At 44.4% G+C, this 27,864-nt stretch overlaps 1 protein-coding gene across 1 annotated transcript; it reads left to right on the top strand.

Moving 5' to 3' along the window:
• Nucleotides 1–615: 615 nt before the first annotated feature.
• Nucleotides 616–23,598, top strand: HRH4 (histamine receptor H4). Its single transcript, XM_036897257.2, has 3 exons — nt 616–873; nt 15,408–15,571; nt 20,708–23,598. The coding sequence occupies exons 1-3, from the start codon at nt 681–683 to the stop codon at nt 21,527–21,529; spliced, it is 1,179 nt and encodes a 392-aa protein (XP_036753152.2). The 5' UTR covers nt 616–680; the 3' UTR covers nt 21,530–23,598.
• The last annotated feature ends 4,266 nt before the right edge of the window (nt 23,599–27,864 follow it).

The following is a 27,864-nucleotide window of genomic DNA, read 5'->3' as shown; positions in this document are numbered from 1 at the left end:
CTGCCTGGTACTCCCCAACTCTCAGATCCATCTTGCCATCTTAGGAAGGCTGCTGGGCTCCTCCTGGAGGTCTCCCCTCTCTGCTCTGTGCCCTGGAATCTCTCTCAAGACGGTGAGCCTGGACAACTGCAGGGCTCACCTCATTTTCTCCTGTTCTCTTGGGGATCATCGGCCTTCACTGCCTGATGCCCAATGCCTTAAAAACCATCATTTCATATATTTTGCCCAGTTGTTGGTTGGTTCAGATGGGCTGGTGTATTCAGCCCTGTTAATCAATCCATCGTGCTCAGAGGGGAACATGTAACTGGATGTATATTAGTTTAAAAATGAATCTCATTTAAGCCTTATTTCTTACCTATACAATGTCTCAATTCTATTTTATATGTATTCTATCATATTGCTCTATAAATGGGAGATGGATGAATCACATTAAAATGTTTTTGTTAAAACGTTTCACTGTCTTCTGGAAATAACCTTTTCAGTGTCAGTTAAAGGGAAACTGTTACCACAAGTCTGCTTTATCAAGAATCAGGAAGTACTAGGAGATCATCATTAGATTTTGAAAAATGTTGTTGTGAGTAGGAAACTATATATTTTAGGTATCTGACTGGAAAACATACTTGTCAGAATTGCTTTGCTTAATTAATTTGCTATACTGAGCTTCTTCATCATTTGATGAGATGTCAGCTACTAATAGCACAGTTATTTCAGCACTAAGCACTCGCATTACTCTAGCATTTTTCATGAGCTTACTAGCTTTTGCTATAATGCTAGGAAATGCCATGGTCATTTTAGCTTTTCTGGTGGACAAAAACCTTAGACGTCGAAGTAACTATTTTTTCCTTAACTTGGCCATTTCTGACTTCTTTGTCGGTAAGTTACTTATCTTTATTTAAGATAATCTTTTCCAATTATAATTTATTTCTAAAACCTTAAAATAAGCTTTTTTTATTTCAAGAAACTATGAAATTGGGGATGATTAAAAACAAAAAGTTTAAGGCTCAAAGTTCAGGGGAGGCTATATGCTACTTTAGGGGAATGTTATATGTGTAAATCAGGCTTGTAGGGGAATTTTTATCTGAAAACAGTTTATTTCCTTTTGATCAAATAAAAATAAGTCCAGAATAGTTCTCAAATTGTTTTAGTCTAAGAGTTACTTGTTTCTGGAGCTCTTCGCCTTGCATGTTTGGGTTTTTAGGTATATACAGAAATGTCAGTTGATGATATTGTTTTATAGGAACTTCTAGTATAATTTCATTTGTCATTGTCTATAGCTACATAAATGCATGCTTTTGTGTTAAAATGAAACAAGATTCATAGAGTACTTATTGCCTGGAACACAGCGGTTGCTCAAAAAATGCTAGTCCTCTTCTCTTGATTTCTCTGCAGATATGTGTCACCTGAATGTTAGTAGAGTACCTGCCATGTGTAAGTTCTGTTAGGAACTCTAGCACGATCAGATAATGAGGAGATATATAGAAGACCAGGTTCATCTCTTTCTTCAGAAGGTCTCAATATAGTAGAATGGATAAGGGTCGTTCACAAATGACTGTCACAATGTAGAGCAATGTGAGGACCCCAGAAGAGCTGCCAGGGGCTGTGGGCACTCAGAGGAGGATCAGTGGATAGCAGCATCCACACGGAGCCCTGGAGCATGGGTAGGATTTCCATAGGCAGAAGTGCAGCAGGGGGGAGTATTCCAAGGGTCAGCAAAGATGTGCTGGTGGACAGTTACTCTGCATATCTTGCCAAGTGTGAGCTTCAGGCTGGCTAGTGTGCACATGGCACTCTGAGAACACTAGGGGATAAAGTTGGAATAGTCGGATTTTATATTTTGAAGGACCTTGAATGCTAGTGTGAATCTGGATTGGAGTGTATTCAGCAGGCAATGTGGAAACTTAGAAGATTTTTAAAGCAGGTGAGTGAGTGGATAGATTGAAGCTTTTCCTTAGCGGCATCAGAGGAGATATAGTAGGTGACAGAAGCTGGAGCGGGTGCAGTGTGGTGACAGAAACGATCCTGCAGCTACCTAAGCAGCGGTCATGTGATTAGGCTCTGAGCTAGGATGAGGGTGTGTCCCGTCCAGCGGGACCTAGTTATTTGTGGGGACGAGGGGGATCCGACCTGAAAGAAAATGGGGGCGAGAGAAGAGCGAAGGCAAGACAGTATTCTGATCAAGCCCTCAAATTTTATTGTAAGACGGGGGTAGATATACACCAGTGTTCAGGGGCAGAGTGGACCATAGGATACTTGTAAGCAGGGGATTGGCTGCAGGCGCAGCGAGTTACATTCTGATTGGTATATGATAATGGGGAAGGAGGGGGAGAAGAGTATCTCTTGGCGCGCGCGGGCTTTCTTGTTGGCGCGCGCGGGCTCGCAGCTAATCTCCAGGAAGTGAAGCAGGAACCTCATGAACTGTGGCCATCTTGTTGTCTTTGTGTGGCTCCCAACATCTCCTCCCTTTCTATTTATTTCAGAAAGGTGGGCCTTAATCGAGTGAGGGAATAGAGGCCTGGCTCCTCCAGCAGGGTAACATTTCGCAAATGCTCTCGGTATCTTTTAGGGAGGAGAGGCAGAGCTGAAAGCCAAATTGATCTTAATATATCAAGGCTTTATGTACATATGGATACCAACCTCTATGCAAGCCAGGCGTATTCTCAGGGAGGACCAGAGAGGTTCTAGGAAGAACCCTCCCTTGCGGTACTTTGTCTCGCACTCATCTCGATGCCCATACCCTCATAGTTAGGGGTATGTCTGGTTCTGGCTGACCAGCATATGGGCCACATTAAGTACGGTGCCAGAATCGATGGTACCATGGTTGAGGCGCCTGTAAAGTTGAGAACCGGAGACCGGGAGCATTGGTTGGTTCGGTGTAAGACTCTTCATCACAGGCTGTAAGTCTGTGATAATGAACAGCAACCGCTGGCTTGACGAGCTGGTCAACCTGCTCTCGAATAAAAACTGTCAGTTTTCTTAAGGCCCAAGGGCCAAGAGACACTAAAAGGAAGAATCCTGCCAAGGGTCCAAGGATGGTGGGGATCAGAGTAGTTAACCAAGGGGTGGCAGAGGTCTAGTTTTTATACCAGGCCTCATCCTTTTCTCTTTGTTTTTGCCTGGCTTCTAGGTTTTTCTTAACTTTATCAATGCTATCTTGCACTAACCCTGTTTTGTCTTTATAGAAGCAACATTCTTCTTTAAGAGCAGCGCAGAGGCCTCCTTCTTTCAGGAAAAGGAGGTCTAACCCTCGGCGATTTTGGAGCACTACCTCAGAGAGAGAGACAACAGATTCTTTCAGGCTGTCTAAACCTTCTTGCAGATTTTGTATGTCTTTATCAATAGCCTGACTAAGAGCATAATATTGTTGTTTAGAAGTAATTATGGAGGCAATGCCTGTTCCAGCCCCAGCTGCTCTTAATCTTAATATCACAGATAAGGTAATGGCGGTTACTGGCTCACGCTTAGTGCGAGTAGAGCCCGAGTAATATGGAAGGAGGTCTTCGGTGGGATGTATGGAAATCTTGGGCATGAGCATGACTAAAACACAATATTCATTGTTAGATATTAGCAAGCGCGGGTTAACAGAGGGCGTTATGCCAAAGGAGCAAGCAAAATAAGTACCGTTGGGCGCGACAAGGAATTCATAGGACAGCGGGGGTGAGAAGGAGCTGTTACAAATGGGTATTAGCTGAGGGGGTAGACGCAAGACGGGGCTATGTATACAGAGGCCTATTCCCGAAAGCTGCGTCAATGTGAGACCCGGAGAGGTCTCTGAAAAACGGGAGGGGTCTGACCAGCGAGTCTTGCTGGAGTCATTGGTAAGTATGAGGTCTGCTGAGGTGTTTACTAAAACTGCTATCCCTTCGTAAAACGGGGGAACGGGGGAGAAACATAACCAGCACTCGCTATATCCAGTGGAGTTAAGGGATTCTGCAGTCACATTAGCCAGGCCTTTAAGGATTTCGCCTGTAGAGGGTAAAACTGGGGGGAGCAAGGCCTGGAAAACAGTACTAGTAGACAGGGGAGAAGGGTTAGAAGGTCTTGGGTCTCTTGCCTTAGGGGCAATAGGGCCAAGGACAACGTGCTTGTTGGCGTTTGGAATGGATCGAATTAATTTGATTTTAAAAGTGAGCCCAGGGTCCTTTCCTGAAACATAAAGCCTTAGCCCCCATTCATGTCCCCTGAGCCATCTATCAATAGGGGCCCTTTTTCCCTTGTCAGTAAAGGCAATGGAGAGCGGTGTACATCGCCCCCTTGTGGATTGGGTGCTTTGACATTCTGGGGTAACAGTTGAGTTAGGCTTGGGATTCCAAGCCCTACTTACAGTTATATAATCCCAGGTGGAGCTAGGCTTCCAACTAGCATCTCCTGTAGTCTCACACCCCCAGGAGTCACAGAAATAGGAGTCTCTATATCCACATTTATAGTTAAGGGCTCGATCTCTATGAGCTCCCGGGCAAACATAAAATTCTGTTTCTCTGAGGTAGGTTCTCCTAGGGGTGTTGTTACACCCAGGAGAGGTGGTAGATTGTCCCTCAGGGTAGGTCTCAGGGGAGGTGGAAAAAGGAAAGTAAATGTCTGGGGTCCCCCAGGCTGCAGAAGCTCCAGCGGCCAAGTCACAGAGGTCAGGGGCAAGAACAGGCCATGGGGGGGAACTTGCTAAGGTAGAAGAACTGAAAACGACGTCTCCTGCTTCACTGGTGACTGTCCAGGTGAAATTGAAAATCTGATGGGTCCAAACGGGGCGAAAGGTCATGACGAGGGTCAATAGTGTAGAAATCTTCATTTTTGCCTCCTGAAAATAAACAGAAAGGGAAGGCTTCTCAGGGGTTAATATGCCCTGGACTGGAATTATTATTGTTTTTGCCTCTATTTGTGTCTAGGAGTTTAATGAGCCTATCTGGGAGCCATCGGGCATTTTGTGCCTTAGCATCATATATACAAGCATGTCCTTTCCCCCATATGAGCACAGGGTCAGGCCCGTGCCATGTGTTGGTCATCGGATCTCTCCACATAGCCTGTGCATAATTATCTGCCGTGGAGGGATGCCAAAGGCGATCAGCAGCGGTTTTACCCGCGGAGTCATAAGTAAGGAAATTAAGAACAAACAGTGCATGATTTAGGAGTGTCTTTGCATTACCTGTTTTCGGATAGAGTACTTCTCCCCCCGACTGAAGTTTGAATAACATGTTTTTAAGGGTTAAGTGGGCTCTTTCAACAATGCCTTGGCCTTGGGGATTATAGGGAATTCCTGTTATGTGCTTAATACCTAACTGCGCACAGAACTGTTTAAAGCTAGAGCTGGCGTATCCAGGCCCATTGTCAGTTTTTAAGATTTTAGGTGGTGGTAGATATGCCAGGCATGAGAGAACATGGGTAATAACATTTTTAGTTGCCTCTCCCGTTTGCAAGGATGCACATAGGAAACCACTACATGTGTCAATAGACACATGGATATATTTTAATTTACCAAAGGGAGGGTAATGAGTGACATCCATTTGCCATATCTCTCCTGGAACTAACCCCTGGGGGTTGATTCCGTTATGAGGCTCTGGGAGGAGAGTTAGACATCCTTGACATTGCCGAACTATTTGGCGGGCCTGTTCTCGGGTGATTGAAAATTTGAGTCTAAGAGTATGAGCATTGAGATGATGTAGTTCATGAGCCCGTTGGGCTGCAGCCAAGGGTGAGTCTGACGTGACAGAGGCTACTAATTGAGTCGCCAGATCAACTCTGTCATTGCCTTTGGCAAGCGGCCCTGGAAGGCCAGTGTGAGCGCGTATGTGCCCGATGAAAAAAGGGGCATCGCGGTTTAGAATTAATTTTTGCAATTTTGCGAATAGGGGGGAAGCATTTGTAGAGGGACGTATGTAAGGCACTGTCTCTAATAGGGGAACAGAGGTTGCTACATAGGCACTGTCAGTGTAAAGGTTAAAGGGGGCATCTATTAAAAGCTCAAAAACTTTGATTATTGCAGTTAGTTCAACAAGTTGTGCAGAAGAGAGGTCTGTCTGTATTCGGGTAACTTGCCCATTAATACTGAAAGCGGCTATACCGGAGGAGGACCCATCAGAGAACACCATTACGGCCCCAGCAATTGGCGTGGTTTTAGTCCTCTTGGGAAAGACAACCGGGGTCTTTTGAAGGAACTGGACTAATCTGTCTGCAGGGTAATGATTGTCTATTGTCCCTTGGAAGGAGGTGCAGCTAATTGCCCAATCATCATCATGTTGAATAAGCCATTGTAATTGAGATGTATTGTATGGGAGGGTTATAACTTCAGGGTCTCTCCCAAACAACTTGAGAGCTGCCTCTCGGCCTAAACGTAAGAGGGCAGCAACTAATTGAGGATAGGTAGCTAAGACTCTAGGGGGGGAGGCTGGCAAATGAACCCAAAATAGTGGATGGTTTTGCCAAAGGACTCCTGTAGGGGAGAAGGGGGTAGGGAAAATGAGCAGCCACAAACTTAGATGTGGAGAGAAGTAGCTAATGGTCTGTTCAGAAATAGCCCGCTCTACAATGGTTAATGCCCTTTGTGCTTCTGATGAAAGCGAGCGGGGGGAGGAAGGATCAGGGTCTCCACGTAGGACATCAAACAAGGGCTTTAACTCTCCGGTGGTCAGCTTTAAATAAGGCCTGAGCCAGTTGATGTCTCCTAGCAGACGCTGAAAATCATTAAGAGTGTTTAAGGAGCTTCTCTTTAACTGAATTTTTTGAGTGAGGATTTTATTAGAAAATAATTCAAAGCCTAAAAAAAGTTGGGGGGGGTGGACCTGGGCTTTTTCTGGGGAAATTTGTAGTCCTCGATCTCGGAGGGCAGTGACTAGCTGTTGACTGGCCGCATAGAGCTGTTGCTGGTCAGGACCGGCAAGAAGAATATCATCTATATAATGGATAATATACAAAGTGGGGAAGAGCAACCTAAAGGGGTCTATAGTCTGGGCTACAAACTTTTGGCAAAGAGTGGGGCTGTTGGCCATTCCTTGTGGGAGAACTCTCCACTGAAACCGGGGAGAAGGCCTTACACAATTGGTAATGGGTATACTAAAGGCAAAACGTTTGCAATCATCAGGATGCAAAGGTATGGAGAAAAAGCAATCTTTTAGATCAATTACTAATTTGACATACCCTTTAGGGATGGCTATTGGAGAGGGAATTCCCGGTTGTAATGCGCCCATAGAGACCATAGTCTTATTAACCGCCCTGAGGTCTTGTAGGAGCCTCCACTTGCCTGATTTCTTTTGGATTACAAAGATTGGGGTGTTCCAAGGGGATGTAGAAGGTTCAATATGTCCAGCAGCCAGCTGTTCTTGCACTAACTCTATGGCTGCATTTAATTTTATAGTGGTAAGGGGCCATTGATCGATCCAGACAGGAACATCACTTTTCCAAGTAATCTTGTCTGCCTGGAGTGCAGGAGGAGCAACGGCCCTTACGAAAAATGTTTTTCAAACCCTAAACCTGAGCGGTCTATCTTAGGCGTGGCCAGTATCGGGTTGGGATCTCCCTGTTTTAGTTTGCCCAACCCCTGACCAGGGAGGTAACCCTGTGAAAGCATCTGCTGTGTTACAACTTCATTAGGGCTACACATGATGACCTTCATTTGAGAGAGGATATCTCTTCCCCAAAGATTTACCGGCAACCCAGGAACTACGAAGGGTTGAATGAATCCGGTATTTCCTTCTTCATCTTCCCAGTTTAATAACTGTGAGCTCTGTAAGGTGTTTCTTGACTGCCCAATTCCTTGTAGATGGGTCAAGGAAGCGTGTAAGGGCCAGCTGGAGGGCCATGAAGCCTGAGATATGACCGTAGAGTCGGCCCCCGAATCTAAAATTCCTTCAAATACTTTTCCTTGGATCTTAAGTTTAAGAGTGGGGCGTTCTTTAGTAATAGCTTGGATCCAATATAAGTCTGAAGAACCTGGGGTAGAGGAGCCTCGCTGCTTATGAATAGCAGGGTGAGATGTACTTAAAGGGAGGGGGAGCGCCTGCGCAAGGCGCTGACCTTTCATAATGCTGACAGGGCACTGGGGGGCACTAGCAAGAATTTTTATTTCTCCAGTATAGTCATTGTCAACTAAGGAAGGGTGGACAATAAGGCCGTTTATTGTGGTGGAAGCTCGCCCTAAAATTAGAAAATAAGTATCTTTGGGAGGTGGGCCATAAATTCCTGTGGAAATAATTGTAATTCCCTCTTCAGGCGTTAATATTGTTGAGGAGGAGGCACAGAGGTCAAGTCCTGCACTCCCGGGTGTGGCCCGATAGAGGGCGGGAGTGCTACAGCTAGGCTGTTCCCCGAGGCCGGCTGAAATGGAATTGGCTGGGGGGCCCGGGGCTGGCCCCTCAGCCCGTTTCCCTGAAAAGGGGGGGTGAAAGGATTTGTGGTACTGTAAAAAGGATTTGTTGGATTGTTACGGCACTCTTTGGCCCAGTGCCGCCCCTTATGGCAGCGAGGGCAAATACCGGGGACTGACCCAACTCTAGGAGGAGGAGCTGTGGTAGGGCATTGGCGAGCGAAATGGCCTGGCTGTCCACATTTAAAGCAGTTACGCATAGGCGGTGCGCCCTTGGGGAAGGAAGGAGGATAAGAAGCCGGGGGAGTTTGAACAGCGGCACCTACAGCTAAAAGGGCTTGGACTTTGGATGTAAAAGGATCGACATCTCTACACATTCTCAGCATTTCATCAAGAGTTTTGTCTCGAGTCTTACCGCGGAGGACGGCTCGACATGCCGAATTGGCGTTTTCATAGGCTAGCTGTTTTACAATCTTATCATTGGCAGCCGCGGAACCAAGGGTCCTTTCGGCGGCCTCTAACAGTCTGCTAACAAATTCGCTATAGTCTTCTTGCGAGCTTTGAGTGATCTTAGTTAGAGGAGTGTTAGCAGTCCCGGAAGCAGGGAGTGATATCCAAGCGCCCAAAGCGGCATCTTTCACTTGAGATAAAAGACCAAGGGGAAGGCGCTGCTGCCTGGTTTCAGAGATATATCTGCCCTGTCCCGTAAGCTTATCAAAAGTCCAGGACGCTGTTGGGGAATGAGGGTCTTTTACATTGGCAGCAGCGATGGTCTGACAACGGTCAGCAAAGCCTGGACTATACGCAGCCATTCACCTGGGAGTAAATGTCCTCCTCGAGACAGCGAATCAAGAACAGAAAGGGTAAAAGGGGCATTGGGGCCATAAGCTTTAACGGCCGCGTTCAGCTCTTTTAAGCTTTTGAAATGGATTTTGTGAAATTCTCTAGGGCCATCAGCAGGCTCGGCCGGCTCTGGCTCAGCCTGCTCCTCTCCCTCACTTTCTATTTCCTGAGCAGCAGGGGCGTCTTCGCCGTCGCTTTCAAGATCGCCCTCCTCCGGGCTATGTGTTGTGGAGGTGGGGCCAGAGCGGGCGGAGGCCCGGGTAAGAACAGGAAAGAGCAGTTTTTTAGGTTGTTTTTTAGGTTTTGTGGCTGTAAGCGGTTTCTTAGAGAGGCCCCTTTGCGAATATAATGCGGGACGAACTGGTTGGGAGACAACTAATTTTTGGAGATGGCAAGTTATTCTTTGTTCTACTATCTGTGCTATTAGGTCTTCAGTGCTGGTAGGGGGGCTAACAGGACCGGGAGCCGGAGGGGGTAGCGGAGGGGCCGACGGGGGCAAAAAGGCCGGGGCGCAAACATTGGGAGGCTGAATAGAGGGAGTGTAAGAGGCTCTTTTCAAAACTGGGGGTGTGTAAGAAGGGGGGTTAAGCGACGGGGCGGCAAGAGGCCAATCTGGGTTGTGATACTTGGCCGCTTCGTCTTCTAGTTCAGCCGCGTCTCCCGGATCTAAAGGCTCGCCATTTTGGCTCTTAGTCACGACTGGAAAAACCTTTTGTGTATCGACAAAGTCCGAATCTCGAGGGAGAGGCGGATAAATGCAACATTTGGGAGGGGTATCATGGAGGGCACCGAGCAAAGATGGTGTCGGGCTAGGGGAGGGGGATTTAGCTGATTTTGGGGCAGGGGGATCACTCGAAAGAGACGATTTTGAGGCCGCCCGAGATAGGGGGCGGAGGCAATATTCTGCCACTGACAAGAGTTGACGTTTATCAGGGTCAGTATTTTCAACAATATCTCTGATAAGACCCCAATAGGAAAATACTGAAACAGGAACAGAGTCAGGGCCGTTTTTGATAAGATAATCATTTAAATCTCTACCTACTTTCTGCCATTTTTTAGGATGAATTTCGGGGCCATTAATGATAAACCACGGACAGACTTCATCAACAAAAATAAAAAACTTTACCAAGTCTTTCTTTTTAACTCGAACTCCTCTCTCCCTAAGTGAACTTTTTAGGTCTCTTATGAAGACCGCTTCTTTACTTAATTTAGTTCCCATTTTCTTGTAAGGCGGCCGGTACTCACCAGGGACGACGACCTCCGTGAGCGGCGAAAGGCGTCTCCTATTGTTTCATCAAGAAGGGGTCTGGCCAGACGATATCTTACTCGGGGGTCCGCCTGCGAAGGATCCGCGCCTCGAGCCCCACGTTGGGCGCCACTTGTCCCGTCCAGCGGGACCTAGTTATTTGTGGGGACGAGGGGGATCCGACCTGAAAGAAAATGGGGGCGAGAGAAGAGCGAAGGCAAGACAGTATTCTGATCAAGCCCTCAAATTTTATTGTAAGACGGGGGTAGATATACACCAGTGTTCAGGGGCAGAGTGGACCATAGGATACTTGTAAGCAGGGGATTGGCTGCAGGCGCAGCGAGTTACATTCTGATTGGTATATGATAATGGGGAAGGAGGGGGAGAAGAGTATCTCTTGGCGCGCGCGGGCTTTCTTGTTGGCGCGCGCGGGCTCGCAGCTAATCTCCAGGAAGTGAAGCAGGAACCTCATGAACTGTGGCCATCTTGTTGTCTTTGTGTGGCTCCCAACAAGGGTGGAAATGTCCAGGCGGCAGAGCTGGCAGGGGAAGGACAAAGGTGAGTTAAAGGTCGAGTTCTGGGGACAAGAAAACTATGGCGTTATTAGTAGAAACAGAGAGCCTTGGGGAGGGCCACTTATGCTTCTGACATTGCATTGATCAAGGTTCTGGAGGAGACTTCTGGCTGGAGAGATTGATTTAGGAGCCATGGCATAGAAATGACAGGGTCAGAGATAAAGGTGGGTACGTAATATAGAAGCATTAGGAACCACAACAACCTCCTGTTTCTCTTCTCGGTTTTGCCCTGCTAGGTAACCAACATCAACAACTGGATGTAGATCCTTCCATATCATTATCTATGTTCACATGAACACATATACGTATGAGTATATTTATGTGCTTGTCCCTCTGCTCCTTCACAGAACTGTGTATCTTTTAGATAACACTCAGTGCTTAAAGTTGATTGTGTATTTTGGCCAACTCACAGCGGGTGAGCCCTGAGTACCTGATGGTAAGGAAGGATGGGCAAAACTGTCCCCAGCTGAGAAAACCCGAGGCCTGAAGTTTTTGAACAAAGATGGTTCCCAATAAGAAGAGAGCGTCTCTGTGTACGGCCCAGGGTCAGCATCAGGCCAGTGCCACTGTCGTGGGCCTGAGCCCTACGACATAGAGATGTGGCTCATCTTTGAGCAGCGTCCATGCAGATGCGGTTATTCAGCGGTCCTAGTGGCCCCCCTCCATCAGCAAGTTAGAACAGTCTCAGAGTTTTTGGTAACAAGATATGAGTGTTGTGTCAATGTTGTTCTTTCTCCTCTGCCATGTTTGGAAGTGCCCTTCAGCTCTAAGCCTGTAGGACTCCTGGCAGTGCTGGTGGGCCAGGGCAGAACACTGAGAGGTTCTCTGTGGCTGTCAGCCAGCAATTCCTAATAGCTGGGGTCATGAGACCTGGAGCCCTAGAACCACGTGGCAGGGCAGATCAGGGCCTCGCATGTGCTCAGTACTGTGGGCTTTCTGGATGAATGCCCTCTTCTCATAGGTTTCAGAATCGGTTGCCTGTTGAAAATCAAAATTAGTGGCCCCCTGGTAGCTTCTCAGGCTGAATTTAATGTTGGAAAACAAAATTTCATTTAGGAAAAGTTTCAGTACTAGCTACATTGATATAAATATATCTTATCTGTACACTATTCCAGGAAAAAAAGTACTATCTGTATTTATCAATAGCTATAAAATTAGTCTCATATGTCTAATGTTTCCGTCTGTGGGTCTTTCGTCACACCTACATCTGTGTGGGGATTTATGGTCTACGCAACCTTGTGATGGATGGCCCGGACAGGATCTGTAGGAGTGAAAGATGGTTGCAGCCGACACAGAGTCTTGAGTCGTGTTTTCAGGATGGCAAGGTCTGCCTTTACTGCCTTCAGGCCTCAGTACAGGACTCTCTTTCCCTCTGAATTGGTTGGCTCTGGCTGCCACGACACAGAGCCCTAGTCTGGGTGGCTTAAATGACAGCAGTTTGCTTTCGGATGGTTCTGGAGTCCGGGAAGCCCCAGATTCAGCTGCCAGCTGGTCGGTCTGGTTCTGGTGAAGGCTCCCTTCCCGATTTGCAGATGGCTGCGGTCTCGCTGCCCCCTCCTGGCCTCTGTGTGCATGTGGAGAGAGAGAGAGGAAGGAGCTCTTTGGTGTTTCTTCTGAGGACACTATTCCTGTTGGATTAGGGTTCTGCTCTTACGACCACATTTAACTTTACTTACCTCTCTGTAGGCTCTATCTCCAAATATAACCACCCCAGGGATAAGGGCTTCAGCAAATGAATTTTGGGGAACATAAACATTCAGTCCGTAATACCCTCTGTCCACTCACTGTGATCTACCCATTCATTTTTTGGTCCAGGGAGCCCACTGGGGCTTTTAGCTCCCCTCATCTTTTGATTGTCATTTTCTCCCGGAAGTTGTAGCTTCTCAGCTGGCTTCAGAAAGAAGGGGCAATACCAGACTGGTGGCAATTTTCAAGCAAACTGGGCTTTGCCATCCTCGCCTCTTCATTCAGGCAGTACTGCTTTGTTCTGACCCAGGTGCCCTTTGAGGGACTGGGGATATTGCTGTGAAAATGGGGACAAAAATCCCTGGCTCATGGTGCTTCTCTTTTTACTGGGAGCAGGGTAGAGAGACAGACATAAATATGAATAAGTGAATAATGATAAATAAAATTATATTGCATTTTAGAGGATGGAGATTGCTGTTGAGAAAAGCATAGCATGCGGAGGGAGAGGAAACAGGTTGGAGGTGGAGGTTGAAATTTAAACTTTAGGCGTAGGGCTCGCTGATCCAGATACATTTGAGTAAACACAGGGCTCCCTGAGGGAGGAGGATTCGTGCCCAGGGAAGTGCAGGATCTGAGGGTGTGTGTGTGGTGTATTTGAGGCTCGGGGGCTGGAGATGAGGGAGTGAGTGGAGGAAGTAGCAGGAGGTGAGACTGGGAGAGGCTGAGTCTGGCTCAGGGGAGCAAGTCACCGAGGGTCTAAGGGCTTTTCTTTTCTCTCTCCTTCCCTTTCCTTCTCTCCTCCTACCTCATCTCCTTTCTTTCCCCCTTCACCACCTTTAAAAAAATACAGTGGGGTTTTCTCTCTCTTTTCTCCCCTTAACCTGTCATGCTGAGGCTTATTGCTCTTACCAAGGAACTGGCTCTTAGTCTTCCTTATCAAGTCCATTTGGCCAGAAAGTATGATTCTAGAGTGAAAGCTTCAGAGTGGGTTCATTGTAGAAATAGTTCCGATTCACAGTTTTGGAACTCCTTTGGAATGATTCACAAACATCTTCACCACTCAAGACAGAACTGCACATGATGTTCGTACCAAAACGTCACATAGAGCACAAGCTGACTGTAGGGTTTTGTTAAAACCAGAGGAATAGACTGGAGCCTGTTTTCAGCCAAATGCTAATTCAAGTAGCTCCTAAGGTTTTGAACACACTTTTCCTCTTTCATGTAATTCAGAAAGTATGTGAAAAAGATTTCTTAGCCCACACCCCACCCTTTAACCTTCCAACAGACAGCACTACCTATAATGTCAATGATTACTGGCATGGCACTCTTCTTCCTCATTCTGTGGAGGAAATGACTGTGTGTGTGTGTGTGTGTGTGTGTGTGTGTGTGTGTAAAATACTTATGTTGGAAGGCACAACTCTGGGCCAAATATAATAAATATCTCTGTTTTGAGGATCCTTTGATTTATGTCAGGTGAACCTGAGGACCTCTTTTATACCGCGTGCATATGTGCATACACATACATTCACACGCCTTCGAGAGGGAGGGCACCATAAGCATAGGCTAACTTGGTTCCATATGAAAAATGGGAATTCCTGCCAAGTGCCTGATAAAATATGAAGATACTCAACGAAGGAAGATATAAGCTGAGCTCGCACTTCATAGATGATATTTTCAGTGAATAGTGTCACCTGTTTGAACTGTCAGTGCAATTCAGAACCCCTCCAAAGCTAAAGGAAGGGGAACATAGTTTCATCATTTTTCACAATTAAGCAATTTCTGTGCTGAACTAAAGCACATGTGCATTTGCTCATTCAGTGAAGGGCAGTGGTTAGATGTAGGGGTTCTGAAATCACTTTTCCTGGTTTCAGTCCATTCCTTCACTTACTACTTGAGTGGACTTTGGGCTTATAATGTCTCCTTTATCGAGCCTCAGATTCTTTATCTGCTAACTCAGCACGGTCCCTACCTCACAAAGTTTCTATGAAGCTAAATGAGATGATATATGTAATGCACATAGCACAATGTCTGGCTTATAGTAATTGCCCACTACTAATTAGCTGTTATTAATTTATTCAAGTTAAATGTCTGAGCCGTTGGTCAACTGTAGATGTTGTGAAAAATACAAAAATCGACTTCCAACATAGTCCCAGTCCTCAGGAGAAACAGATGATAATGATGTAAAGTAGAATATATCGTGCATGAGAGAGGGAGAGATGAGCAAAGTATAGTATATAGTAGAGTGCTGGTGGCAGGGTAACTTCTGCCTAGGCATTTCCAAGAAAGTGACAAGGAAGTCATTTTTTGAATGGAGTAAAGAATGGGAAGGAAGTAAACAGACTTCTCCATAGAAGAGAGGAGGACATTCTAGGAAGAAAGAATGCTGTTGGCCGAGGCAAAGAGATGTAAAAATGTGTGATGTGTCTCAGGGAAGGGTGGCCCATCCTGTTTGGGTTGGGTCATGAATGTAGAGATGGTTTGTGCTGTATGTGGCTCAAAATACAGGTTGGCATCTGTACCTAATTTGGAAGTAAGGAACCATTAGAGGCATGATGTTTGTGACAGTTATTACAATAACGTTATTAAAGAACATGTAAGAAATTAGTCCTGAGTTTATAAGAATTCATGGTTGAAATACCATGAATATTCTAAATTATAATCAAGCCATTTTTGATCAATTCAGATATATCATTGGGTTGGGTACCTACTCTGCTTTGTATTCATTTATAGGTACTATTTTTTTTTTTTACCCTTTTCCCCTATACAGGCGCAATCTCCATTCCTTTGTACATTCCTTACAGGATGTTTGATTGGAACTTTGGAAATAAAACCTGTGTATTTTGGCTCATTATTGACTATCTTTTGTGTACAACATCTGTGTATAATATTGTACTCATCAGCTATGATCGATACCAGTCAGTCTCAAATGCTGTAAGTAAAAACACTAACTTTTCTTCCTTAGAGGATTATATACTTGTGAATTTTGGGTTCTCAAGCAAGAATTTTTTTAAGTCAAATTTTTTACTTAATTGACAACCCCAGAGGAGCCTGATTATTCTTTTGTTATCTGACACTAAGTTCTCATTGGCCCTTAGTGAACATTTTCTGTGTGTCATTTGGCTACGTTGCCCCCTACGTGCCACTAAAATGGGAAGGCGTCAAAGAAAACCCAAGGCAGTTGTCAGAAGTGGGATACTGGGTCCACAGCGGATTGGACATGCAGAAGGCTCACAGTAGGTTTACCAGTTCCACTCTTCAAACTGAGACCTGAATATTTTCCTCAGGATGGAATTTGATGGGCCAGCAGAAAGACTCCCAGACTTTTGAATGTCATGAGAAAACCAATTTTGAATGGCCAAAGGAAAAGACAGTATACAGAGAAGCTACAGCTTATACGGTGGGACCAACTGGAAAGATCCAGTCCCAGTGTCAGTTTAGGACCCACACCAAGAAAGTCTGAACTTACCCAAGATTTATAGCTTTATCAACAAGGTAGTGACAATTCTTAAGCAAGCTAAACTTATCAGCAATAATACAAATGAGAAAGCCAGGTTGTTGCCAGGTAAGGACAAGAGGTGAAAGAGGGCCATAGAAATATGGGCAGTGATCTGAAATCTTTGAGATTTAGATAGGAAACTTCTTTGACTCTTGAGTCTGAGGGACCCAATCTTTGGGGGATTATGGTGCAACAGGGATTATGAAGAGCCTCTATTTTTGAGGAGCATAATAGTCTAATGTGGAGACAGATCCATAAACAAATGGGTTCGACACAATGGGACTGAGTATGGTGCTGGAGGTGTAGAACAGCGACAGCTGTGGCAGGGAGGACTATGCAGCTTGGAGGCAGATGGGATCGGGAGGCTGTGTAAGATAAGGCAGGGACAAACTGCTCTAACAGAGAGACTCAAAAATGCAGAGGCTCCAACAAAATAGAAGTTAATTTTGCTGTCATGGAACAGTCCAGGGAAGGTGGGAGACTGTTCCAGGGACTCACCCAGGGACCCAGGCTAACGGGGTGGCTCTGCATCCTCTAGGGCAGAAGTCCACAAGTTTTTGCTATGAAATGACCTGTGGTCTTTTGCAATGGCTCAAATCTGCAGTTGTAGTAATATGTTGTCTATAAGTAATCTTATAGATAACACATTAGGTAATATGTTTAAAAAAACCTTATTTATCCAAACAGATGGTAGGCTGCACATTTGTTCCATGGACAGTAGTTTGCTGACTCCTGCTCTAGGCCTGGTTAAAGTGTTATCACTCCAGGTTCTAGAAAGGAAGAACAAAGGGCAGAAGTCCAGGGAAAGGGATTTTCTTTAATCAATTAGTGCAGAATTGCACAATCATTTCCACTCACATTTTATTCGTGTAGTTTAGTCACATGGAGTCACATGCAGTTCCCTCACTGCAAGGGAAGCTGGGAAACATATGGTGTCCAGCTGAGCCGCCACAGAGCTAGGAAGCAGGGAGAAGGGACATGGTGGCACAGCCAGACATGGGGCGCTGGGCGCTTCACTGGCACCAGAGCCCACTGCAGTTTGTACTGGACAGACTATGGAGAGAGTGCAGATCAGTCTGTATTAGCAATTCAGATGCCTATAATCTCAATGTTTTTCAAACTGCAGGTTGTGACCCTTTAATTGAGTCAGGAAATCAGTTCAGTGGGTTGTGACCAGTAACATTTTTTTAAATAAAAAAATTTGGAAAGGAGCATAATAAAACAGTATTAAAAAAATAGAGTATAAAATATCAGAGTACCTTGCATATAATGGATGCAAGTATTGTTTTATGAATACTTCAGTCTGTGTACTTGGCTATGAAGTAAAAACATATTTCTTACTTTAGGTCACAGTCAGAATGTTTGAAAACAGCACTTTAATCCACAATCTATTCCATTTGTACTTCAAAATTTTCCTTTCTTTCCAGGTTAGTATTTCTTCATAGCCTTCACTCATTCTGGGTGTTCCCAGTTAATGTTCACTGGGACATTCCTTCACCGAATGTCCAAGCCCTTGAACCTTCCCCAGGTTTATGGGAAGGTAAAGGACAACTTGCTAGTTAGAAAAAGTGCTTAGAAGTTAAGAAAGATGAGGAGTGATGTCCAGAGAGAAATGGTGGGTTTGTTTCCTGGTCTTGCCTTGAGGAATTCCCCTGGCAATGGTGCAGGCTGGAAACTTGGTGCAGTCTGGGTCAGCGGGACCCCGGGCCCTTGTGCATCACACAGTCATGTGTGCAACAGGCGCTCCAGACGTGAGTGCGCAGCTGCTCCCAGGGGCTTTCAGGCAGCACTTGCACCTCTGATAGTGAATGGCTCAAATGCAGCCCTGTGAGCCTGAAGGAAGCCTTCAAAGAGCGCGGGGCTCGTAGGAAGTGGTTGTGAGGAGGCTGAGCTCTAGCAGTGGCTGAAAGTAGAGGAGATTGTTAAAGCAGGGTGGTGGGCTGGGCCTGGGAAATGGAAACCTGACGATAATTTGGAAAAGGAGGCTCCATGCAGATGGCAGCACGTGATGACAGCGCTCAACCAAGTTTCCTGAAGCAGCAGATCCATGTGGGCTGAAGCAAGAGAGAGCAGGTGGAAGGGGCACAGCACCGCTGGAAGGGATGTGAATTAAAATGCACACCGAATGAAGACCACGTGGAGAACATTCCTTTATCTGAAGAGGGAGAAGGGAACTCAACTGTAAAATCAAAATCATGAAAAATACTGTTGCTGGGAGGGTTGCCTAGTTTCCTAAGACTGTTGAACAAAGTATCACAGATTGGGAGGCTTTAAACAACAGAAATGTTTCTCTGAAATAAATTTTTGTTCTGGAGGCCAGAAGTCTGAAACAAGGTATAGGCAGGGCCATGCACTCTCTGAGGCCACCAGTGGAGCCTGTTCCACGCCCTCCTCTTAGCTTCTAGGATTACTGGCTGTCTTTGGCGATGAGATGCGTCATTCCAATCTCTGCATCCACAGTGCACAGTGCTCTCCCTGGGCGTCTGTGTCTCTTCTTGTAAGAATACCAGTCATGTTGGATTGGGCCCACCCTAACTGATATGACGTCATTTAACTGGATGACATTGGCAAAGACCCTATTTGCAAATGAGGTCATGGTCATGGTACTAGGTGTGAGGATTGCATCATTATCTTTTTGGGGTCACAATTCAGGGATTGCGACCTACAACAAGCTCTGTAATCCCATCTCATTATTAACACCAACAAGTTCATGGGGCTGCTCTGCCTCCCAAAAGAAACCCACTGACAGAATGTTTGGGTATCTTATTGGGGCAGGGAAGGAAGTGGGGTCAGAGGCAATATCCTCAGTAAAGCACATATTCCGTAGGGGGTGAGAACTGAGCCATGGGTAGTGTCAGGAGGCCACTTCAACTGGCTTGGGCCTGGATTCATGCAATGCTTGAGTATCTGTCAACAATACTACCTGGAGATGAAGAGATCGGCGTCAAGTTCTCAGTTCCCTTGGCTGGCCATCATCCATTTGACCTTATGCATAATAGAAAAGAGATCACCTTCCGGCATATTGCATCATATCATTACAAAGGCTGAACAGAGCAATTAAAAAACTAAATGCAGTTTTATGACCATCTGGGTATTGTTACCATCTTCATAATCATTAGATTTAGTGCAAGAGATGTATTAATTAGTGGCATGAGAAGCAGAAGGCAAAAATGCGTATGGTATATGGGAGCTTGTGGTCAGCACCATATGTATTTTAGCTTACCTTCAGAAATTTGGGAAAGAAAAAACCCCACTTCCTTGCAGTTTTTAAAAGTAAGATTTTTGTTAAACCAGTTTCCTATTACCTCCAGCCAATTGGTGAACCCTTCCCAGCATGTACAATCCATCAAAGAAAGACAGTACCAGGCAATGTTGCACCTTTTTAATAAGAATGGGAAAACACTGTAGAGTAAGACTTAAAAATTTGGAGAAAATAGTACAAGAGAGAGTGAAAAGGGACGGATGTTCCAATTTCATGGGTAGATCATTTCTGGAGTAAGAAAATCAGAAACATGGGACATTTGGCTAGAAGGAATCTTACTGATCTAAAAGGGATTCTGAGAGGTTGTTTATTCCAAGTACCCTTAAAATATTGTTGTTGGTTCATACATTTATCTCTCATATAAGGTGGTTGGCCTTTGGATTTCCTATAGGAGATATTCTTAAAGATTTCAGGATTTATCAAAGAGCATGGGTCCTGTGAACCACGAGAATTCTCGCTTTTAGGATTTCATTTTCCCTTGCAGAAGCCTATCTTTGTGACCAGGTGGACCTAGAATATTCTTTGCCCTTAACAGAGACTGTGGCTCTCACCACAGCCATGTCTCCCAAGGTGGCTGGCCATGACAGCTTTGGCACCATTTTTATTGGGTAGAAAGGATTATGGAAAGAAATGATTCGGTCATGATTAATAACACTGTAGTATTTCTCCACAGCAGGTTTAAACTTCTCTCTCTTTGCACTTCATCTTCTTGGGAGACACATGACAATTTTTTCTCTTTTTGACCCCACCTTGAAGTCTCAGGAAAAACTGCAGGATAGATTCTTCTTCAATACTGGAAGCAGAAAAGCCAGTGGCTTTCAAACTTTTTGACAGTGACTGATAGAAGTGCATTTTACACTGTGATTCTGGTCACACATTTCTGTCTAAATCTGTATTTCCAAAGTAAAAGTTTCTTTAAACAATATATACCCTTGTGATATGTGACATATCCTGACACTGACTATTCCACTTCATTAAAAAAAAATGCCAGTCATGAGTCAGCCAGCAGATTGAGGGACATTGTGAAAATGTGCATCCAGTTTCAATTGTTCGAAAGTTCAAATTAGTGTCTGTGGACTGGGGGCAAGTACATTCTTAGTGTAGATTCTGAGCTTGACATTTTCTATAATGTCATAGGTTTAACCTTGAGGGTTACAGTTTTTGCCTTGAAGGCCCAGGCTCTTCCAAACTTGAACCCTCTGTACTGGTCCACATCGTATCACCGGTCCGGTTAGCATTCCCATCCCTGAAACACATGCAGTCAGTGGCTTTTCATTATATTGAACATAACTTATTTGGTTTCTTTTAGGTATATTACAGAGCTCGACACACTGGGATCCTGAAGATGGTGGCTCTGATGCTGTCCGTCTGGGCGCTGGCCTTCTTTGTGCATGGGCCGGCAATTCTGTTTTCACAGTCTTGGAAGATTGGGGAGAACTGTGAGCCAGGGTTCTTTTCTGTGTGGTATATCCTTGTCATCACGTCACTCTTGGAATTCCTGCTCCCTATCTTCTCTGTGGCTTATTTCAACATGTACATTTACTGGAGCCTCTGGAAGCGTTGTAATCTCAGTAGGTGGCAAAGCCATCCTGACCTCATGTCTCCAGTCTCTTCCCGCAACTGTGGACTGTCATTGAAGTGTGGACTGTTTTCAAGGACATCTCTTCCAGAACCTAAGGAAGCAGTGGTGTCTCTTCATTCTGAGAGGCAGGGAAGAAAGAACAGTCTCTTGTTTCCTTTAAGAGCCCAGATGAACTGCAATGTAATTGCTTCCAAAGTGAACTCCCTCTTCCATTCAGATTCTCTGGCTCTTCGCCAAAGGGAACATCTTGAGCTCCTCAAAGCCAGGAAATTAGGCAAGTCACTGGCCATTCTCTTAGGTATTTTTATCTTTTGCTGGGCCCCCTTTACTCTGTTCTCAATTGTTCGTTCAACTTACTCCCAAGATCAACGATGTCAAACAGTGGCCTATGAAATCACATTTTGGCTTCAGTGGTTGAATTCCCTTGTCAATCCTTTTTTATATCCACTATGTCACAAGCATTTTCAGAGGGCTTTCTTGAAAATGTTTTGTATGAAAAAGCAAAGCTCACAAAGCTCACCATCACATAAGCGGTCAACGTCGTCTTAAAGCTAATTTTATCACTTACAGCAATCTTAGTCTTAACCTCACCTATATGGATTTGATCTGGCCTTCATCTTGCCCTTTCTGCTCCACCAAAAAGCCCATAAAATCAAAGAACTTGAAAACTTAAAAAAGAATCAGAACCTGGAAGTTCATGGAAAATTATTCTGGTGAATAGTAATGGTTTAATTAAACATTGATGATGACATTTTTGTAAACTCATAGGCACAAAAGCACTGTAGTTTTTTAGTCATCACCTTTTTCTGTCTTTTAGATCTAGGTCGCACATTAGTGGTGAAGTCAAGAGCTATTTCTTTCCAAGTTCAGTGTTTGCTACAGTCTTAAGTGAATTTCCCTTTTTATTTTATAGTGATGAAAACTTGTCAGGTTTAGAAACCATTCCCTAAAGTATGCAACAGAAAATGGACTATATTGTCCTCTTTGCTGGGTAGTCGACTCTGCTGTGATCACTGGGCAGGCGAGTTGGGTCTGCGTTGGCCGGAGCAGGGAGATTGGGTGCTCCCAGATGGAAGGGCGGAGGGCATGGGTACTTCCAGACTGTGTTCCGGATCCCAAAAAAGAAGGAAGTGCGGGATAGTGGAGGAAAGAGCAGGTAACTGTGGCTCCCAAAGGTCCTCAGTGGAGTTATCTCAGAGGCCCTGGCAGGAGAGGGTGAGGGACAGGCAGTGGACACCTGTCTACGTCTCCCAGGTCGGACATCATAAAACTTCTCGGTGAGAAAATGTGGAAGAAAGAGAAAGGCTAAGAGATGGCAAAAGGACTTCAACCTGATGTACCTGTTATGACATGCACAGAACCTGTAGTTATCAATAACTATTTATCGGATATATTTCTGTATTTGATGTCTAATTGGCATGCCTGATACTTTACTGACAACGAGATTAAGTCCTTCATTATGCAGATGGTGTAGGTTATACCTTACCGATGAGTCACATTTTATTAGTCTGGTGACATTTTGTTCTTTTTGTCATTATTAATTGTTCCTTTTTCTTTTTCAATGTTCTTTGCTGTCTTTGTCATAACATTTCATTTTGATTTCACAGTACATTTCATCTATCGTTAGATTTTAGCAGTTCCTGCTGTAACTTCTCAGAGTTGTTATTACAGTTTAGTCATTTTCATATTTCTTAGACCTCTTAAACCTTTGATTAATTTGAAACACTAAAATATGAAAATCCTTTAAGTAGGTAAATGCTTAGAAATGCACGTAATTTTTACATACACTTTTGCTTTGCACTGAGTTCGAACTAGGAGACACATGTTTAACATTTAGTAGTAGTTTTTAAAACTGGAGAAATAAACCCTCATAAATGTACACATTTTTATAAAGTTGCTACTTGTCAGCTGTTGGTTTTAACATCTATAAATTAGTAGTGGATTTCACATGACCACTGGTGGCTTGAATGTTCACTGAATGGTGTGGCCCCATGAAAACTTTTTTCAGTTGAACCTTGGAGAAACACACCTAAATATTCACATACATTTTCTAAAATACAAAAAATATATATGGTATTTCATTCAATCTAAGATGTTTTCAATGTACAATATACTGTTATTTAGTTTACCACTATAAAAGAGGAAATTCTGCAAATTTTCTACGAAACAATACTTTAAAAAATCACATTGATATTAAGTCCCATTCTAATTTCAGAGTTGTTGAAAGGGAGCAATTTTTGTCTTAGAAGTGATGAAATATGATATGTGTATGATGAGTGAACAGAACAGGCATAATCCTCTATGAAATGAGAGTTTGAATAAATAATTTTGGTGGTACTTTCATGGATTTGTTAAAATTTTTTATTGAGTCTATTATGTGTCAGCTAATTATTGCAAAGATGCCTGTGAACCTTGCCAATAAAATCCTGAGGTAGGTGTTTTACTTTGCGGTTCTTTTAATACAATGCCACAGGTAGCACATAGGTGGTCAGTAGACACTTATTGAAAAGGTATTTTAGGCATTTTCCTTAAAAATGGAATGTAAATTCCAGTTTTTAAATCCAAGTCTTTTAAATGTGCACTGGAAGAACTTTATAATATGTTTTTTATTAAAATAAAAGTAATATGTACTTATCATAAAAATAATAAAGTAATTCCTAGACCTAAGAAGCAGCCATAATTATTACTTCGGTATAGATATTTCTATAAAAAAAAAAATCCCATTTCTTTAGAAACACAAGTTTGTGTGTCTAAACGTCTCCCAATATCCTCAGGTCAATCCTTTTATCAAATGCAGGTCCCCATTCCAGTGTGAGCAATCTTTTCTCCACAAAAAGAGCTGGTCAATAAATGCTTATTAAATTTTAAACTAAAGTATTGAATTTTAAGTTGATTTAAAATACTTTAATACTTATTTTAAAATACATATTTTTAAAAATTTAAAGCACTTACTAGCTCATTTAAAATCCAGACTCAAGTCCACGGGCACAATTGGCAGAACGTCCCTTGGAATATTGGTTCCTAGGTGTTGGCTTCGGCTGGCCTGCATGGGAACAGATTCAAGAAGAGTGAAGAAGGATTTAGGGATATAAATGCCATTACAACTGACACTTCAGGCTTGGTGTTTTTATGGATCTTGAGGGCTTTAGATATAAGTAACACAACTATCATGATTATTTTGCAGAAGCACTTTTCATGGCTTTTTGTTAACTACTTCTCTGTAGCAAGGATCTTGGCATCTGAAGAATCTCTTTTGCACATTATGATTTCAGAAAAAGCAATCCTATTGTACAAAGTGAACTTTTCATTCTAGTAATTGTTATCAGTCAGGGTTGAGTCAAGAGAACAGAAACCACGTTAGTGATTTCAAACAGGGAATTGAATACTACAGGATCCTGGGAAGCTGAAAAAGCAAGAAATGGATGTGGACATTACCCAGACATTAATAAGTTAAGAAGCAGATACCATCTTTAGAAATAGAGAGAAATAAAAGAGAATCTATGATCCTGGAGACAGATGCTTGAATCTCTGTAGGTGATGCCTACAGCCCAGTAGTTAGGGCACGGATGGCCAACGGGTGGGTCCAGCTGGCGCTCAGCCTCCCTCGGTTGCTGCAGAAGCCTTGCTGTGCACCACTCCTGGAAGGTGCCTAGTCAAGTCAGAAGTGCTAAGTGAGTTTTCTTTACAGTCCCTCCTGTCCTCCAATCTCTTGCCAGGGCCTCCATAGTGGAACCTAATTGAAAGACAGTTGTCGAAGGCACCTGGGAAAGATACGACTCTTAGCTCCCGCCTAGTGCGGTGAATAAAAAAGGTTGGCTTGGAGCTAATAGGCAACAGATACCTGGCAAAGGCATCCTATGTCGAAGCGTAATGAAGCAGGACTTTGGTCTATAGAGATTTAACATTCACAGCTTAAGCTGTGTATGGGCAGCCTACTGGCCCAGAACATTGTATTTGTAATTTTCTTAAGGTAAAAATTGGGATCCTCTCCTCTTAGGTGGGTATGCTGAGCGATTTGGCTGCTAAGCCCAGCACCCTCAGTGCAGTGAAGTTCTCTGGGCCTCTGTTCTCGTCACCTGGACAGCCTGCTTATGAAGTGTTCTACATGTTTGTGTTGGTGGTGAAAGTGAGGGAGGGTGGGAGGAGCCCGGGGAAGTGTGGATCCCGGCAGTGAGGCAGAGATCACAATTCACCAAGAGGTGGTGAATTCACAATGCATTTCAAAATGGGGATTCTAAGCTGGGAGTTATGGATGCATCTGGTCTACAAGATGAGTTGATTTTATTATTATTTACAAATTGAGAAATTTAACATTAAGTTGAGATTACCAGGTTGTTTTGAGAAACTGGAAGGTCCAGCAACACTGGGCCAATAATTCCTCCAGAATCTGAGTAGCAGCTGCTTCTATCAACAGGGAGCTGTCCTTCTGGTTCCCACAGGCCTCCTTCCTTCCCCTTCTGGGCTCCCTTTGGGCATCTGGATTGCAGCCCCTGCTCTATATGTAAAAAGAAAAAGTGGTTCACGAACCCAGTTTACTGAGTGTCCCTGAAAGTATGAACACTGCCTTTTCAGTTGGGAATTTTATGTTTCGGGGCTCTTTTGATTATTATTTCTTTGGTTCCAAGTGATGGAAACATAGTTGGAACCACTTGGGCAAAGGTGAGCATGTTGGTTTCTATTATCAAAATATATAGACAGTGTGGAGATGCCCCAGAGAAGACTGAAACCAGAGGTTCTGGGGTATGGTTCCCAGCAGAAAGGGGCAGAGATACTACAGGTCTACTCCAAGGGGATTCAAAAACAGGGGGCATCATGAAGATCCGGTTGTCTTCCTCATATATTGTGTAAGACTGTCCCAAAGGCCACAGTTCTCTACACCTTCCTGTACCTACACCCTTTACAATATGACTCTGTAGCTCTTCTCATCCAGAGGGATTTCCTTAGGTCAATAAACTGCTGCCAACAGGCAGCGGAAGTGACACCATGTCAGTGTTGAGTCTAGGTCTCAGGGGTCTGTGCACATCTGTTCTCTTAGAAGCTCGCTCAGCTGCAGGTGAACACACCGAGGCTAGCCTGCTGGGGGATAAGAGGCTGCCTGGAGCAGAATCAGGTTGTCTGAATGGAGACCATTTTAGAGCAGCCAGCCTCCAGTGGACTTGGCAGGTGATCGTGCATGGGCAAATGTGGACAAGCAAGACCCGCTGTATGAAGCCTAGCATGGCCCAGACCAGGAGAGTCACTTAGCTGATGCCAAGGCTCCTGAGCAATGGCAAGGTAGTGCATATTGGGAGTGTTTGTATTTAATGCTAGTTAGTGACATGGCGAACACCTACCCTACTGTGTATTAAGTGCAGCCTCTGCAAGCTGCGTACAGGTAGGTGATGTAGATATTTACATCACTCTTTGCTTTGTGGAGGCTGAGATAAAAGAGACAAACATTATTATGAAATTGGAGATACTTTTTTTTAAAGATTACAGCTACTTCTCTACAGGAACACAGTCACTGCAAAACGACCCTGTCAAGGGTGGTTGATTTTGAAATACCGTAAAGCACACAATGTAACCACAGTAGGATGGATACACTCGTGGGGGAAAGCCGCACTGTGGAGATAGAAGGGGCATCACCAGTGACAGCAAGCTGTCTGCAGGCTCGTGCCTCTCTCCCTTAATTCTCCCTCTCAGTCCCTTTGGGTTTTCATCTTATGCCAGAGGCTGCAGCCCAAGGATGCCACACTTGGTATTAAATAGTCTCTCTGTTTCGATGCTTTCCCTTGTCCACCGTGTTGTCATTTCCTTATGGGCTTAAACCCCTATGAGGGAACAAGGGGAAGGAGAGGACTTTACGTGGAAAGAGCCAGTTCGGTTAACAACGAGTCACTGTGAAAGGATGAGTGGGATAAGCGAAAGCCACCTGTCATTTCAGATTTCGAGACTGCCTGTGCTCTGCTCTCTGACCACAGATCATAAGGCACTGGCCATAAAAGACAACTGCAGCAGCAAAAGGTTAGGTAACAGTTAACCAGGGCCTAGTCTGCTGGGGTGTCACAGCCTAACCAACCAGAGGTGGGGGATGCCTGACTCCAGCCAGCTCTACCCATCTGGACCCACCTGCATGGGCAGAAAACCCCAGAACACCTGTGAGTTCATAGTCCAGAGGCACAGGCTCGTGAAGAGACCGAGACCTAACCAGAGGACAATAGAGTGCCTCTGTACCCCCTCACCTCACCCCCTTGTCACTAAAGGTCTGTTTATAACAGTTCCATTATGCAGTGCATTACATCCAGCTATCAAGAAAAAATTACAAAGCATACTAAAAGGCAAAAATACATTTGAAGAGATGGAGCAAGCATCAGAACCAAACGTGGGAGGGATGTTGATCAGACCTGGAATTTAAAACAAGTATGATTCATACGCCAAGGGTGCTAATGGATAAAATAGACAGCATGCAGGACCAGAAGGCAGTGTAAGCAGGGACATGGAAATCCTAAGAAAATTTAGGTACATTATTGAAACACTTTTCTGATGTTCACCCTTACCTAGAATTTCTGAGAGTCATGGTAAAGATCTGGAAGATTCACTTTTTCTCCCATAGAGAGGCATGTATCAGTTCCTTCTTAAAACCTGGAAGTCAAATGTTTTTAAAATTATTGCTCCACCCTTCCTGTTTACTCGCCCCAATCTAGGGCATCAGGGTCAGGGCTGAGCAGGCGGTTAAGCAACTGGTTTGCTGTTCAGTCTTTTTTGGCTTCCATTTCTGGAATCCAACGTTGTGAGTTCAATCTTTATTTCTTGTTTTGTTCCTCTGGCTTCATGAAGCTTAGCCTGGGCTAAAGGTCATAATTATTACTGAGTTAAGAAGGGTTCTCAAGGGCTGCAGCCCCCCT

Source organism: Manis pentadactyla, chromosome 6 (genome assembly GCF_030020395.1).
Source record: "Manis pentadactyla isolate mManPen7 chromosome 6, mManPen7.hap1, whole genome shotgun sequence".
NCBI lineage: Eukaryota > Metazoa > Chordata > Mammalia > Pholidota > Manidae > Manis > Manis pentadactyla.
This window is presented reverse-complemented; position numbering and strand designations above follow the sequence as displayed.